The sequence below is a fragment of the Arctopsyche grandis genome, chromosome 9 (genome assembly GCF_051622035.1).
Source record: "Arctopsyche grandis isolate Sample6627 chromosome 9, ASM5162203v2, whole genome shotgun sequence".
Classification (NCBI taxonomy): Eukaryota; Metazoa; Arthropoda; class Insecta; order Trichoptera; family Hydropsychidae; genus Arctopsyche; species Arctopsyche grandis.
This window is the reverse complement of record NC_135363.1, coordinates 18,318,114-18,334,257: the sequence shown is the minus strand read 5'-3', so window position 1 is coordinate 18,334,257 and position 16,144 is coordinate 18,318,114. Positions and strand designations below refer to the sequence as shown.

Below are 16,144 nucleotides of genomic sequence, written 5' to 3'. Positions count from 1 at the left end.
TAAATGCAATCATCGCATCATTTTACTGACTATAAAATCGGTTGATATGCTCACTGCGTGAACAGTGGGAGGTGGTGGTGTCAGTTTCACTTTTTAAATGTATCGTATGTCGAGCAGTGCTTTCAACAATGAATAAAGGATTATTTATACAGCTATTTAATAGCAAAACTCCAAGGAATAAACATATTCCAAAAGACATGTATAATATATTAAAAAGAAAGCTTCAATAAATTGACCAACACTATGTATGTATATCGATTGTAGGTATGTGTATTTTTATTAGCATGGACTTTAAAAGTCAGTAACAAAAAATACTCCGTTAACCACAGGCAGTACACAAGGCGAAGATTGTTATATCCATAACCCAAATTTTGCAGTTCACGAAAATAAATCGATTCCACGACAGTGTAATCGCATCAGACGAGAGGGGAAAAAAATTGCCGTGAAAGGAGAAGTCACGATTTCAAGTATCTCATCAATATAGATGTATTATCTGCGCAGAGTAACGTTCGAGTTGCATCATTCAGAACCAATCTGCACTTGAGTTTTATTATTGTCTCTTTTTTTCTCTTGGAGTGTGTGCTCCATTGTCGACATTTGGGTGGCCGTGAGAAGTGGAAGTAGCCAAAACGACCGATGCGAGAGTACCTTTCGATCGGATAACGGCAACTCGTAAACAACATCCAAGCGACCCAACACGAACAAGACGTATCGATATAATCGAATTTGAATAAAAGGATGTCTACGACGAATAGTACATATGTATGTATGTAATGCTATAAAAACGAAAAAGCGAACGTAGTAAATATGTATTAACAACGTTTGAGACAAAGGATGTGAGTGACATGTGCAAAGAAAGGAAACATGGCACTGTTTTCAACGAATGCTCCATACAAATCACTGTTCCTTTGTACATGGTACAGCGAGACGTTTTTCACATAGCGAGACGGTCCTCTATAAACATAATCACACTAGCGTTTGATTGAGAGTGCTGTAAATCATCAAAGAAAACTTTTATATGGACTTTTGACTCAAAATTGAGATTTTGAGAATATTCAGAACCGTCAGACGACTGACAAACTGTCAAAGAATTAAGTTCTGAGTGACATTACCTTGTCGGGTACGCTACTAGAATACCAAATAGCCTTGCCGTCTAAACAAATTTGCAAACAAACAACTGAAAATATTGAGTCATAACCAGTGGCGGCTCGTGGATAAGATATCTGGGGGTGCTGCGGTTGATTAAAAATAAAAAAATGTTTATTTGGATTATATTTTACTATTAACATCAAAATTATCACAATTAAAGATTATATGTATTTTATTTCATTTAAAAATTGATTATTCTGTCTTTTTTCCTTGAATAAATATTAAAGATATTTTTCACTGTTCATAATCATTTTATTTTTCAATTGACAGCATAGCCAAAGCCGTCAATCTTTCTTGAACCATTGTGTTTCTTATATACATATTATATATATCTTTATTCTATTTATTGATGAAAAACACCGTTCTGGCTCAGAGGTAGTTGAAGTTGTAAGCAGAATTTGAATAAGTTTTGTTATTTCCACACGAACTTTGGATAAATTGATTGCAAAAATAAGTTTTAAAAATATTAATAAATCATTAATACGATGCCTCACTTTCTGATATTATTACCACGATGTATGATCATTATTGGGTGTATCGGTGTGCGGGCGAGCTTAATACACGCTTAAATAATATTGATATTTTCATATAATATACATACATTTATGTATATAATAATATTAAATTTTTCTCAAATTCCTTGGGGGTGCTGCAGTACCGCAGTGCGTATGGACGAGCCGCCACTGGTCATAACTAAGAAAAAAAGTTTTTTCGTTCGTCATTTTATTAGCTAAATGAAACGAACAACACCAATAAAAAGCTTGTAAAAAGCGGATTTGTGCCTAGACCAAATATTCTTATGAACTCGCTTTATCTTTACCTACTAATAATCTGCTCAACATGTTGAGAGTGCATTTTCATTGTTGAAACGATTCCTCAAAATTGTTAAAAATCATCCTACAAAACTTCTGTATTTAATGTATTTTTTTTTTATTTATTTAATAAACAGAGAGAAACTTACAGCTAAAACAAAGATAATAAAATAAATAGTTAAACATAAGCCAATTAAAAGTTTCTTCAAATAGCATAAAAATGAAAAATGGAACTTGCTATGAAGGCCAATAAAAAAGAAAAAAAATAACAATACAAAAAGAAAATAGTGACAAATTTGTAAATAATAGTAGAAAGTAATAGTAGATTATGGTGAATAACAGTAAAAAATTAATGTATGTATGTATGTACAATTTGTAAAAAATTATGTACAAGTCTAAATTCACAGATGTCTCAATGGATTAATTAATTAATTAAATGTTAATTTCCTGTTCTTCAACTTCTCGAACTGCAGTGATTTATGTAATAAAAATGCTCCATTGTTTGTAATAAATTGTCTAGGAAGACGCATTAGGGTCTTCTTGTCAAACCTGCTTGGTATATATGTCTATGTAAAAATAAAATAATATAAAAATTACATTAGCCATGTTTAAGCGGTTTATATTACAAATACCGAGCGAAGCCGGGTAAAACCACTAGTAATCAGTAAGACAAACAAATATAACTACTGTTTTACAGAAAATTCATTTTTTGTAACAGTCCTCCACTAAGTTCAATTATGAAGATGTAGCATACATAGATTAAAGCCAACATGAATTAAAATCAATAATAAATTCAGGCTTTATAGCATTCTGAATAAACAATCTGTAGAACACACAATAAATGAGTTGCGCGAGAGGAACTCTGCTTGCAAGTCGTCCGATTGCATCAGCAACATTTCACGACTGCAAAATGGGTGCAGTCTTCCTCGATGATGTGCAAAACCAATCCGACGGTACACGACTCTTGTGCAAGTCAGATCTTAACAATTATTGAACTTCGATTAAAATTCACCCGACACACTACTTAGGAATCGATATTTAAGCATTGAGAAGAAAAACAGCGTAAACTTTCAATTGCACCATGATGCAAAGCAATACCTTCAGATGCTATCGCAACCGCACAGTGACGAACTACCTTCGAAAGGTGAGATGGAGCACGACTATGCGAAAATTGCGCAAGATTGAGCCAAAAAAAATATGCACATCACGACAAAGCAGATCGCCTTTGACTAAACGACGTCGATTTTTTTCTCGTCTGAAAGGCCCAAGTGCATAATGATGGCGAGCAATAATTGCCCGGGTCAAGGAGAATGCGACGGCTGAAACGTTCTAGCGGTTTTTTTAGTGTATAGATGGAATTGTCACAAAGGCTAACCGTTTTTACAAAATAAAAAATAAATAAAAAAAACAGATTATTAGAAAGAAACGTTTGGGAAAATGCAAAATTTACAGTTAATCGAACAAAAACGAATTTTCATACAAAAAACACAGTGTGATTTTTGTCGAAGTAAGAAAAACGCTAAAGCGGCACAGTTATACCACAAATAGTAGTTCGACTCTAAAAAAATAAGAGAAACGTACAGTTAAAAACGAAATAATGGTACGCAAACACAAAATGGCTATAAAATACAACGCATTTTAGAATCAATTAACAGCTTATAGATCTATTATATATAAACATATGTACATATAAAGAAAAGTTGGTACTTATTTTACATATTCAGATGATGATAAGGCTGCCCTGCATCTCCAAATATTCAAAGTGAATTTATTAAATTTTAATTCAAGCTAAGCTGCTATGCTAAATTGCAACGGTTGGTTTACATAACGCAAAATGATCAATGGATTTCAAGAACCCGCCACAAGCAATATCGACTGCCCCGAACGCTCTTTAAATGATATGTCAGCACTTGAAAGAATATATTAAGAAAGCTGGACCCCAGCGCCTTGTCCATACAAACGTATTAGACTTCTCCCTTCCTCAATTATGGCACTAGAGAAATTATTTTTTAATATGCTATTTATATCCACCATAGACATGGTTCAATTTTTTTATTATTTTTTTGATCAAAAAATCAAATTAATCAAAAATAAAAAAAATCAATTAGTCAAAAAAATAAAAAAATAAAACCATGCCTATGGTGGATATCCATGGCATATTAAAAAAATAATTTCTCTAGTGCCATAATTGAGGAAGGGAGAAGTCTAAGCCCGGCCGCACACCAAAGACGCATGCAGCATGCACGCTGCAAATACTTCAGGATGCATTTATTAAACCCATATATTTGAATGGTAGCACGCAAACCGGGCAAAACACTTGCTGCGCGACGTAGTATGAAAAATAAATGCTTCCTGAAGCAATTGCAGCGTGCATGCTGCATGCGTCTTTGGTGTGCAGCCTGACTCATACGTTTGTATGGACAAGGCGCTGGGGTCCAGCCCTCTTAATGAAATCAATACACCAAAGACAACAAAGAACGAAATACACATAGGTGGTACCCTACATACATATTAGGTACACCAGAACGAAGCAGATGAACATTAGTAAGAATTTACCGACAAAATGAGGAAGACTCGATCCGACACCACTTGATTGAATGCATTCAGTACATTCCCGGAACAAAGAAGCCAACAGTTGGCGAATAACGATCACAATGCAAAAACGAAAAAGGCAACTAAGTGAATTATGGCGATGTCAAAAAGTTACCGGACACAGACTTATATTAAAGGCAAAGCTTAGTAATAATACCCCTTTAAACTCATAATGCACCAATCCAAAGCAATTCCCCCTTCGAATGAGTCAATCATTTTCCGTCAACCTTGACCTACCTGATTTTACCGGTACCCTGAGAGCGACTCTTCGATTTGGATCTACAATTCAATTGTACGATATGAACGATGAATCGAGAGACAGACGGGCGTCTCCGTGACTCGTTCAAGGTCTACCCTCTTGCCATTCACCGGTAAAACAAACTCGCAAAGGATTATGTTCTTTGCGGATGTGTCTCGCCAAATTACATACAAAATAAGTTATCCAGATTTATTCTCACATATTGAAGGCATTCATTCATTCATTCATTAACCTCTCTCTCGGCTTATTCACTGGAAATTGTAAAAAAAAAACAATCCATAACACACGATGACTTATTCGACTGAGTTCAATTAACCCGATTGGGCGTCTCCGAGTCTGAGACGACAAACTTTAATTGGAGTACGCGTTTAAGGTGGAGCGCGCTTTTAAATGCAACCGCCAGACATACAGATGACGGGAGTTACACAAGTGCACCACCGTGCCGTTGCGCAAGACGTGAAGTTGACGCAGATGTTTCAGAACCGCGATGACAAGACTAAATTTAACCGTAAGTGAAGCGTGGAAAAAAAACAAAGACACGTCCACGAAAGAAAAGTGAAACACCTCAAATGTGCTTGGTACGTATTCGATTGAATTCTAAAACAAGCTTAATCTCTTGGCAAAATCTATGGACCCGTAAGACATTGAAAACATCCAAGTGTTTGTGAAAGACTTCCCTGGTGCAAATAAAACGCCGCGAAACTTAATAAGTTGCGATGCGATTCATCCGAAGTCGATATTGTATATTCACATCGGTTTGTGAGACGCTTTAGTTAGTGCATCTTGCATAGAAATAATAAAGCATATAAATATTACTAAAAAAGGAAATAAATCTCTTAGATTCCTACTCCGCTCAACTAATGTACATGTACTTAAATTACTTTATTTTTCCCTTGTAAGATTCACCTTGAGTTTGCCTCAATTATATGGTCACCTTTTTATATATCGCATATTAATTGTGTTGAAAAAGTCGAATTAAAATTTATCAAATCCTTGCGCTACCGTTTTCCTATCTGCGCCCTTACTACTGTTCCCGATATTTTTAAACTCCTATCCTTTAACAATCTTTCTGTCAGGCGACGACTCACTGATGCTACATTACTTTTTAAGCTCCTGAATGGTTTCCTTGATTGTCCTGATTTAGTGAGTATGGTTGGTTTCAGGATCCCAATTAGGTATTCTAGACACGTTGCACTATTTTCACATAATCCTTTCAAAACCAATTCCCTAAAATATTCCCATCTACAGCGTGTTTATCGCATGTTTAACGAGGAGCTAAATGACGTTGATCTATTCGGTATTTCCTTGCATGAATTCAGGACTACCACCAGAAGAGTCTTGATTGATTGATCCATTTTCTATTTCTTTTATATAATAATTTTTATCCAATATTATATCACTTTATGTTCAGTTATTTGCTGTTTTATTTAGTCGTGTTTTAGGTTTTATTCTCAGTTGTTATTATATTTTTTTACATTTATTCTTTATTTTTATGCATTTCTACATCTGTTGGCTGTTGATTTTTCAATAAATAACGTACATACATAGCATGGTGACACTGCTACATCATTTTTTATGCTTATCTTAATCAAATTAAATTTTTCGGTCTCCACCCAGTATAAACGCATCAAATTTATTCACCTAGAAGGTAGTGGGGTTCAAAACACTCGAACTAATATTTTGAAAATGGAATGTGCAAATGTTGCTCAGAGAAATTAACGGGGATCTGTCTCATACATAGTGCGTTCGACTAGCGTGTAATAAAACTTGCGCAAGTGCAACTCAACTGTTACGAAATATTCCACGAGTACGTACATACTCTCATTGAATCGACGTTTTACTACATCTTCTGGGTAGGAGAAATAATCCAGTTTTTTTTTGCCAAGCGTTGCGCAAACTCCCAGCAAGGGGGAATTGCTTACTTGGGAAGTGCGTTGAGCATATGTATTTCCTTTTCAACGACGTAACCACGTACACATATGTACATACATAACACAAAGCTACTTTTCATCTGTCAGTATAAAAATTACTTTACTGCGGATAAAACTGTTTTTCCGAGCGTAAAGAGTGTTATGTTAATCAACGAAACGACAAATAGTTTAAGCACACCTACATATGTACATAGTCGGAGAAATATTCGTCAGTTAGCGGTAACTATCTTGGACGATAACGCAATTATGCGACCCATTAAGAATGCAGCACAAGTGGTTAATAATAGTGGTCGTAGTGGTTCCAGGATCGGGTCTGGTGGAGCAAGGAGGCGTACAACAACCAGGAAGTGCAACTGCACGCGACTCGACCGCTTCCTAGTACAAGACTAGACGCGAAATCTCTGAAAGCATCTGACGTTTACCCACACGCGTACATGCATTTCATCAGTGAAATGCAGCATTAGAAACGAAAAATAAATAAAAAGCTTATAAAAACAAACCGTATTATCTCGTATCATTCGTTTCGTTTCGACGTCTCGAACATCCGATGTGACGTAATAGATGAACCTTTCGCGTTTTACCGTTAGAAATAATCGCAACGCGATATATCACCGAAGTTTCTAAATCCTCATTTGCATAATGATCCAGAGACAATGCGTCAAAACACTATTGACACGTGAAAAATTAGTCGAAAGTTTTGTGTAATGCGTCAGCTGGCAAACAAAATGTCTCGCAGAGAGCATGCGACATTTTTGGTTACAAAACCATAGTCCTTAATCAATGCAACGCTAACAAACATCGATGATTGAATAATAACATAACTGAAGACTTAAAAGTTAATGCATTATGAATGGATTCATCTGGTCATAAACTAATATGTAATAAAAACTGCAAGTGCGACGATATCTGAAAATTAATGGAAACATACACGAGTATACTCAATCGTCAGTTACTGATACACAGAAAATATGAGCTAAGCCGATCGGAATAGCTCACAAATCAAATGATCAACGAAACGAAATTGGATCGCATCTGTTACATTAGTGAAAACAAATCAGTCACGAACGACAGAGACGACTACCAGAAACGGTCGACATGCAATTCCAATTGATAACGGAAATATATGCATAATAACAAAGTGTATATACCCACCATACGACGACTTATTGCACTCGGTCACGTAACCGGCAACTGCACAACGATCATTGTCCAAACCCATAAACAGTCAGAGCAATTAAGTAGCGGCGAGCATCTACATACATACATATCTAATAAATGGATAGTGAATTACTATTATTGATATTCGGTTACATTGTAAGTGCCCAAGTAATCGATTGAGTGCGTTGATCTATTTTGGCTGGCGACATGGCAAGCATTCGATTATGAACGTTGAGCGTCAATCACCCGATGAAGATGGACTCGCAGACTATTCGCCCGGCCCAGTTCACAAAGAAAGGTCGCACATCGCAGATTCGAAATAGATAGAATAGAGGCGCCAACCAAACCAAAATTAAAAGCCCGGACCACACATAATTGTTATAGCTGGGCTACGACACGAGGAACATGCAGCGCGTATGAAAAATACATAGATAGGGGTAGAAGAAGGACCAGAGTATGTCGTCATACAGGACGACGACAAATAAGATACGAGTCCCGGGAGGACATAAGTAATACAAGTCAACGTTCAGTGTTGTGTGTATCTTGAAAGTTCAGGTCAAGTGTTCAAGTTGAAGTCAACTCTCGTGATCATTACACACCGGACAAAGTGTGCAGGAATTATAGTGAGAGTCTACTTACTGCAATACTAAAGGCCGTTTGTTTGTGAATGCTTAGCTTGTTTGACTTAAGAATTGAATGATTACAAAACAAGGTGTGAAAAAAGCGAAAATAAAAAACGCTACAAATAACGATAACGTTCATCTGAAACCTTACAGTGAGAACTGACGTTAAAATAAAACTATTCTCGGATATGTATTTTCAAACGTTTTACTCGTGGCATCCGTGCAAATTCACTTGCACTTGACCATTTCGCGTGTAATATAAAATGTCAATAGCCTCGAATACACTTTGAATAAGGGTTGAATGCGCTGGAAACGAAGTTTTTGTCGAAGAAGAAGCCCTAAAAATGTCACGAACGTTTGGAGAAAGTCGTCGACCAAAACTGCATTGCGGAAGTGATCGAATATGCTCTACAACAATCGACCATTGTGACCAAAATGACTCAAGCATATCGATGCATGCGAGATAATCTTACCTTCCGATATCAAATACGTTGATTTTTTTTTTCTTACATTTTTCCTTCTGTACTGAAATATTTCCATGCATATCAAACATGTCAACAACGTGAGACGCTACATAAAATAAAACCAAACGTTCAGATGAGATCCGGATTTTTCATAATGAAAATAAAAAACGGGTTCCGTGCATAAACGTCGACGAAATATTGTTATTTTTTTTTAATAAATCTACGTCGGCAAACCGGGCAGTTCGGACCGGTTGAGCTTAGATCGCATTGAGATTTCTAACAGCGAATGCAATTAGATGGCCAATTATCACGAGGCGGCTTAACCGGCTCAGATGCGAGTTTATTATGGACACACGAGTGTGTGTGCGTGTCACAGAACACAGGTCAACTGACACGAAATAAATTAAATTTATCGCGTTTAAATAGTTATTCAACTAAAGAATGTCTGAATCACAAGTCTGCGGTTAACGGTTTGCAGTCCCGACCCGAGAGCTCCATTCCAGGTTCAATGTGTCCCATTTTCCGTTTTGCGCTCTGCAAACGTTCTCCACCTATTGTTATTACAATAACAAGGTGTAAATCAGACGTTATGTCTTCCATCAACTTGTATATAATTTACAATCACGATATATAATAAGTTGAAATGTACTGTTCAATGAATTTGAGGATTTGCTATCCATAATGTAACTTTCAACCGATTTTATTCATTACATTTTATTCTTCAATTTATAATAAGAGCTATAATAATGTTGCAAAAGATAATTGAAAAGTTTCGGGGCATCTTATGCCTCAGGACAAGGAGGAATGTTTAAATGTGTAATGTGCGTGGACAAAAGTCAAGCGGAAATATGCACGTGCGCTGTTGCATTCGGAATTGTTAATGACATTTGCATAATAATCCATATGCGCGACCCGTATGCGAATACAGGAAATGCATAGTTATTGGTGAAAAACAACGCAATTTAATTTACCAATACAATATTGCTAGAAAACAGCATAATAATTCAAATATTGAATAATAGAAACGTAGCGGCGCACGACTCTCGAGTACGAAAACGAAATTTATGCGTCGAGGAACAATTTCGTGTATAATAATAATAATTAAAAATATATGTATGTATATGTATGTATACAAACACATACGAAACGCCAATTAAAATTAAATTTTACGTTATGGAGTTTTACGACATAAGTACATACATATTACAAGGTACTTCATTTTTTATTATTATTTCGTTAAACGCTGAATTTAAGGAGTGATATCAACACAGCAAAGACCGGCAACTGCACGTAAACAGCAGTGAGATGGAACGATGGAACATGTGTATGAATGCGTCCATCAAGAATGTACCAAAGAATACTTTTTGTACTGCCATTGTGAATAGACCTTTACTCATACATTGCAAATAATAATTTCCTACGATTTATATTATATAAACAATAAACATAGATACAATACGTATGTGTGTATGTACATGTATTATATGTAGGCACCCGGTCTCCGTGACGGGCCCGAATGTGAAACGCCCGAAAACGCAAATATCGGAAGGCAAAGATCGAAAATTGAAAGATCTTAAATCGAAAGATCAAAAAAAAGGTGCATGGTAAACGGTACATACTCACTTAATTTGCGCGAGCAGGATACAACAGGAACAGGCTTTTCCTCCCGCATTAATGTGGGCGCGCAGAAAACCATGCACCCTTTTTTTTATCTTTCGACTTAAGATCTTTCGATTTTCGATCTTTGCCTTCCGATCTTTGCGCTTTCGGGCGTTTCACATTCGGGCCCGTGAGGTAGACCCGTAGGCACCGTATTGCAGTGGTTTAATCAATAATGCAATAAGTTTTATCTAATCGCTCGTCAACTTTGCATTCATCCTTGACTGTATGAAAATTGTACATAACAATATAACCCACCGATTTGTATACATTTGTTTACAAACACACCAGTTGACAGTTCACCGACTAAAATTGTTCACACCGAATTCACATTAATCCAAAATGATAAGGAATAAAAACAATGTTGAATACTGTATCAAAGAATTTTCTGTGCATATGAGACACAAAATAACCTCGTGTGATGAGGATGACCATCGCGAAAATGCTTAAATCTGAACTTCAACTGTTCTTCATCTACAGATACAAGTTCGTACATCAGATTTCAGATGTTTCAGAAGTTCCGAGCCGATTGATTGGACCAGAAGAAAGTTTGCCAAGATTGGCAGGGATCAAAACAACAACAATAAAAAAAGACGTGCAGAGAGAAGTTGAGTTTGAGTGCGCGTGTACTGACTTGATACCGGTGTTTGTCTTGCAGTTGGGTCCAATCGGCGATGGCCAGGGTCGTCCAGGGTGTTGGGGCTGCGGCTGGTGCGCCCCCCGCCGCCCCCGGCGCCCCCACCACATACAACATGCCACGACTTCGACTACGAACGCGACCGCTCACCACTGCCGGCACATACACACTGCTCTCACTCAACCTCACTTCACCTCACCCGTGCACGTGCACTCCTCCTGGGTGCTCTCCTCTTCCCGCTTTTCCTATTCCCTTTGTGCCGCAGTGGAAAAGCTGATGAGATTATTCATTTTCCGCTCGGTATTGTAATCACGTGTGAGGTGGTTGGTAGGCACTCCCGCCAACTACGAATAACGTTTGAAAGAAAATCGCGTTAGTCCAGTTACTCACACCTGACCGTCGACGATTAATCCTGAACCGAACTTATGAAGGGTATAAATTGAATTCCAACTATCCGGCCTAAGCGAGTCGCATAATTAGCCACCAGTGTGGCTCAATGGCAGCGTGTATGTTTAGCAGTTACTTTGCCGGCGTTAGCTTTCGCGGTATTATTTAGCAAATTTGCAAATCGAGTTTTCGACGATAAATATATATTGTAATATATATATCCAAGTGACCAAATATGTCAACCGATACGTGAAGTGTTTTTTTGAACCACGCCATTTGAATTACGCCATTCACTCTAGTGACATTTTAATCATGACGTCTATAGCGGTCATCTGCGGAAAAATAGTTATGTTGGTTTATCTTTTATATCCTCATTTATTTATCTACATATAAGCTTAAACCTAAAGGCAAATGTTTCAATAGTCAAAATAATATTGCTAAGAATTGTTATATAAGAATAAATTTTATAATGATATAAATAATAGTCTGATATTGATAACGAAACAGAAAAAATTTCAAAATTAAAATTTTTAATAAAAAGTCATAATCATCGAAATTAAATTTTTTCAAATAAAGATTTCAATACATATGTATATATATATATTTCAATGTGTATGTATAAACATGGCTTCTTAGAGGATTTCAGTCATGTTTTGTTTATTCTAATTTTTAGTCCCCCCCTCTTTTAAAAATTCGAAATCATGGAGAAAAAACTTTTTAAAAAATATAATACAAAAATAAAAAAATGTCCCTTAAAGTTGTGAGCTTCGTAGTAGTTGTCTCTTCTGGCCCCCTCCCTCCCTCTTATATAGCTTGTATATACATATGTATGTACATACATATATACAACATCATTTAAATAATAAAATTTTAATTTTCAATTAAACGAAATTTAATTATTTTGAAATTGAACAATTAATGGGAATAGAAAAAGTAAAATCAAATTTTCAAACGTTTTTTATTGAAAATATATGTATGTACATACATACATACATACATGGTATAAATTTTGTTTCTAGGATCTGAATCCAAGTTAAATAAAATATTTGGAAATAGGAAAAAATGGCAAGATAAAAAAATTATTAGCTATAACGACAATAAAAATGACAAAGATTTTTTAATTAACTTGACACAGCTAGCGCAAATAAAAAAAAATGTGAACAGTATTGTTTATATTGAATTTATTTTGATTAAATTTAATTCGGTTGATGAAATGAAAACAAAAGAAAAGAAACATTAACAACAACAAAAAAGCAATCATATTTAAAAAAAATCTTTCTACATAATCTCAGCTTTAACAAAAGTTTGGCGCATTCACCCCGAAATATGCAATAAAATTCTTCATGTGGTAACCATTTTATATTTGTTGTGCTTGCATGTATGTAATATAATTTAAAAATATCGGTACAAACAGTATCAGTATCAAATAAAAAAAACAAACGAATTGCGAATATAATAATGCCCTTGAAACAAAAAACGTATTATTTCGATTCAAATAAAAATGCAATGAAGAGACTAGGAATATTATTACATTTTAGAATAACGCATATCGACTGTCGTATGGAAAAAATAAAGGCGAAAAGTGGATGATAAAGGAATACGGGATTATGGATCGAGTCGAGAGCGTACATAACCTCAATCGTAGCACTGTTGCATTCACAGGTGAGACGCGTAAAGACAGGTGGGGGAGATGGAAGGTGAGCATCGCGGATGAACGAACAGATCTGAGATATGTGTTAGTTTATAAATACAAGCCTAACCTGAAGCAGTTGGGGTAGCAGTTGGGGTTGCAGTTGGGATTGCGGCTGCGAGTTCGAGTTCGAGTTCGAGTTTGAGTTCGAGTGCGAGTGCGAGTGCGAGTGCGAATGCAGCAGAGAGTCAGGTGGCGGGTTGCCACCGGGCGAACGCTGTACCCTCACCAGCGCCATCGGCAGGGGCTGACCGCCCCCGTCTCTCGCCCCCGGCCGTCACTGGCTATTAGACCTTCACACCCTCACACCCTCACACCCTCACACCCTCACACACTCACACACTCACACACTCACACCCTCACACCCTCACTGGCACGGCACACTCTTCGCCGCCAAACAATCCAACAATCGCCCGACAGCCCTTCGTCCGCACTCCACAATCCGCACACCCCACACCCCACACCCCACACCCCACTCACCCAACACCACAGTAAATATGTCAAACCGCACACTAGTCGTAATTATTAACGTGCAGAACGTAACCCCATACTCAACGGCCATTGCCTACCTCTTCTATTTTCGCGTTCAGCCCATATCTTACATGGTAAACAGATTATTTCGCACATTACCATAGTACATACGACAATTGTTGCTCCAAAAATCTCAAATGCGAAATATCTAACACTCGAATTATCGCTATTTCACGTGGCTAACTCTCGGTTGATAAAATTTTCGGGTGTTAAATATTCCGTGATCGAGATTTTAGTGGCTTTCGCGAGATCGCTTTATGTGGAATAATCGCTGAACCATTTTACACTAGTTCTCACTTTTTTTTATTTTATAATCTACTAGTGGTTTTATCCGGCTTCGCTCGGTATTTGTAATATAAACCGCTTAAACATTAGTAAACATTTTATTAAATTTATTTGAATAGTTTTATTTTATATAAATTTATTTGAATACTCATTTGTTTTTTTTTTTATATAAAATTAACTGTCATGAACAAACAAACATATATACTAGTCTCTTTCAAAATTATATGTATACCAAAATCCGGCACCTGCGCCCCCGAGGACTTCGAATCCTTTGAATCGAAAAAAATCGAATGGGCGTCTATGAATCGAAAAAAATAAATCGAATGTGTTGTTTACGAAACAACGAACCAAGGTTACATATATGCATACATACATATATACAAAGTCTCTGTCAAAATTATATATTAGATGCTCGAACTAGATGCTCAATTGTTTGATCAATTTCAATACTAATAAGGGCCATTCTGTTTACTTTTTGCTACTCTAGTTTAACTTTTTTTCTTTTTATATAGACATGTCGTATTTTGATGTTGGCTTTGAAAGTTATCAATTTTTAACATGTATACACTAGACGTCATTTTTGGAGCATGGGGAGGTTTTTTCCCCCGCTTCCCTAGATTTGGGCATAGAGTGCATTCAGAAAATAGTATGAATTTAATGATGAATGAAAAAATAAGATCTATGAATGCTTATGAATTCGATTATTTCTTATGTTACGTTTGAGTAGCATAGTTTGGGCCAGGAAAAGTATCGTTGCAATAAGCTACTTAAAAAAAAGGTTTTATGATTTCGAATACCTTTCTAGTTTCCAGTACCCTGAGGCTGCCACAGCATTGTTTTTTTTCCAATTTCTCCCTTGAGTTTACATTTTTTCAATAACCAGAATCTTTTATTTCATCCATTCTTTAAAACTCAACAACGTTTATATAAAGCATTTATCCACTTTTATTTTGATATAAAAATATTTTTATCAAACTGGCCAATTTTGCCCCCCCCCCCCCCCCCCCGTGGAAAAATCTGAAATGACGTCCCTGCTTTTGTGCACTTTATAACAAGTAAATTTTGGGAATCCATGAAATGAAAAGATCACTCACCCAGAGCAAATCATAGATGTCGATTTTTGCAGCTGTCTTTTCTTATTTCATCTCTGAAGAAACACAGACGTGGACACAAATTTAAACAAACTGTCCAATATGGCGACGTTGAAAAAAATAACAAAAACAAAAGAACAAATAAATTAGAATAAAACTATATTATGCTGCAGCTCATGCGTATCAAAATAAGCCTTTCATAATTACATATACATAGATTATAGGTTCGGTGATTTTATCCCAAATGTGAATCGCTACCAGGATAATCGCCACTACGAAAATCGCACGCGTGGTTTCTTGGCGCACGAAAATTCGTTGCACTGGAAAATTTCCGTACAGAAAACTGCCTAAATATTGCTCGGCAAATGCTTTTTTTACGAGATTTTTATTATTATCGACTAGACATATGAACTTCGCATGTTGATACGGACATACGAGTCCGTTACGTCATTTTAGATTTGATAATAATAAAAATCTCGTAAAAAAAACGGGTCTACCTCACGGGACCGAAAGTGAAACGCCCGAAAACGCAAATATCGGAAGTCAAAGATCGAAAATCGAAAGATCTTAAGTCGAAAGATAAAAAAAGGGTCTCTCCCCCCGTCGTACATACTCACTTAATTTGCGCGAGCAGGATACAACCGGAACAAGAGGAACAGGCTTTTCCTCCCGTATTCTGCGCGCGCACATTAAACAAGGCTGTATGACAAAAAGAGAGATAATTTCACCGCATGCCACTCATATATATTATATATACATAGTACTGTTTACCATGCACCCTTTTTTTTGATCTTTCGATATTCGATCTTTGCCTTCCGATATTTGCGTTTTCGGGCGTTTCACTTTCGGTCCCGTGAGAGAGACCGAAAAAAAACA

General features: G+C 36.5%; 1 protein-coding gene across 1 annotated transcript in view; it reads right to left on the bottom strand.

Annotated features, from left to right (window-relative positions):
- ssh (Protein phosphatase Slingshot) overlaps positions 1-13,854 on the bottom strand; it is a 132,460-nt gene extending 118,606 nt beyond the window's left edge. Inside the window, exons 1-2 of the mRNA XM_077438294.1 lie at positions 13,727-13,854; positions 13,432-13,687 (exon numbers count right to left, since the gene is read on the bottom strand). Coding sequence (XP_077294420.1) covers positions 13,432-13,599 — 168 coding nt within the window. The 5' untranslated portion in view covers positions 13,600-13,687; positions 13,727-13,854. The remainder of the gene's footprint in view (positions 1-13,431; positions 13,688-13,726) is intronic.
- Between the last annotated feature and the right edge of the window lie 2,290 nt (positions 13,855-16,144).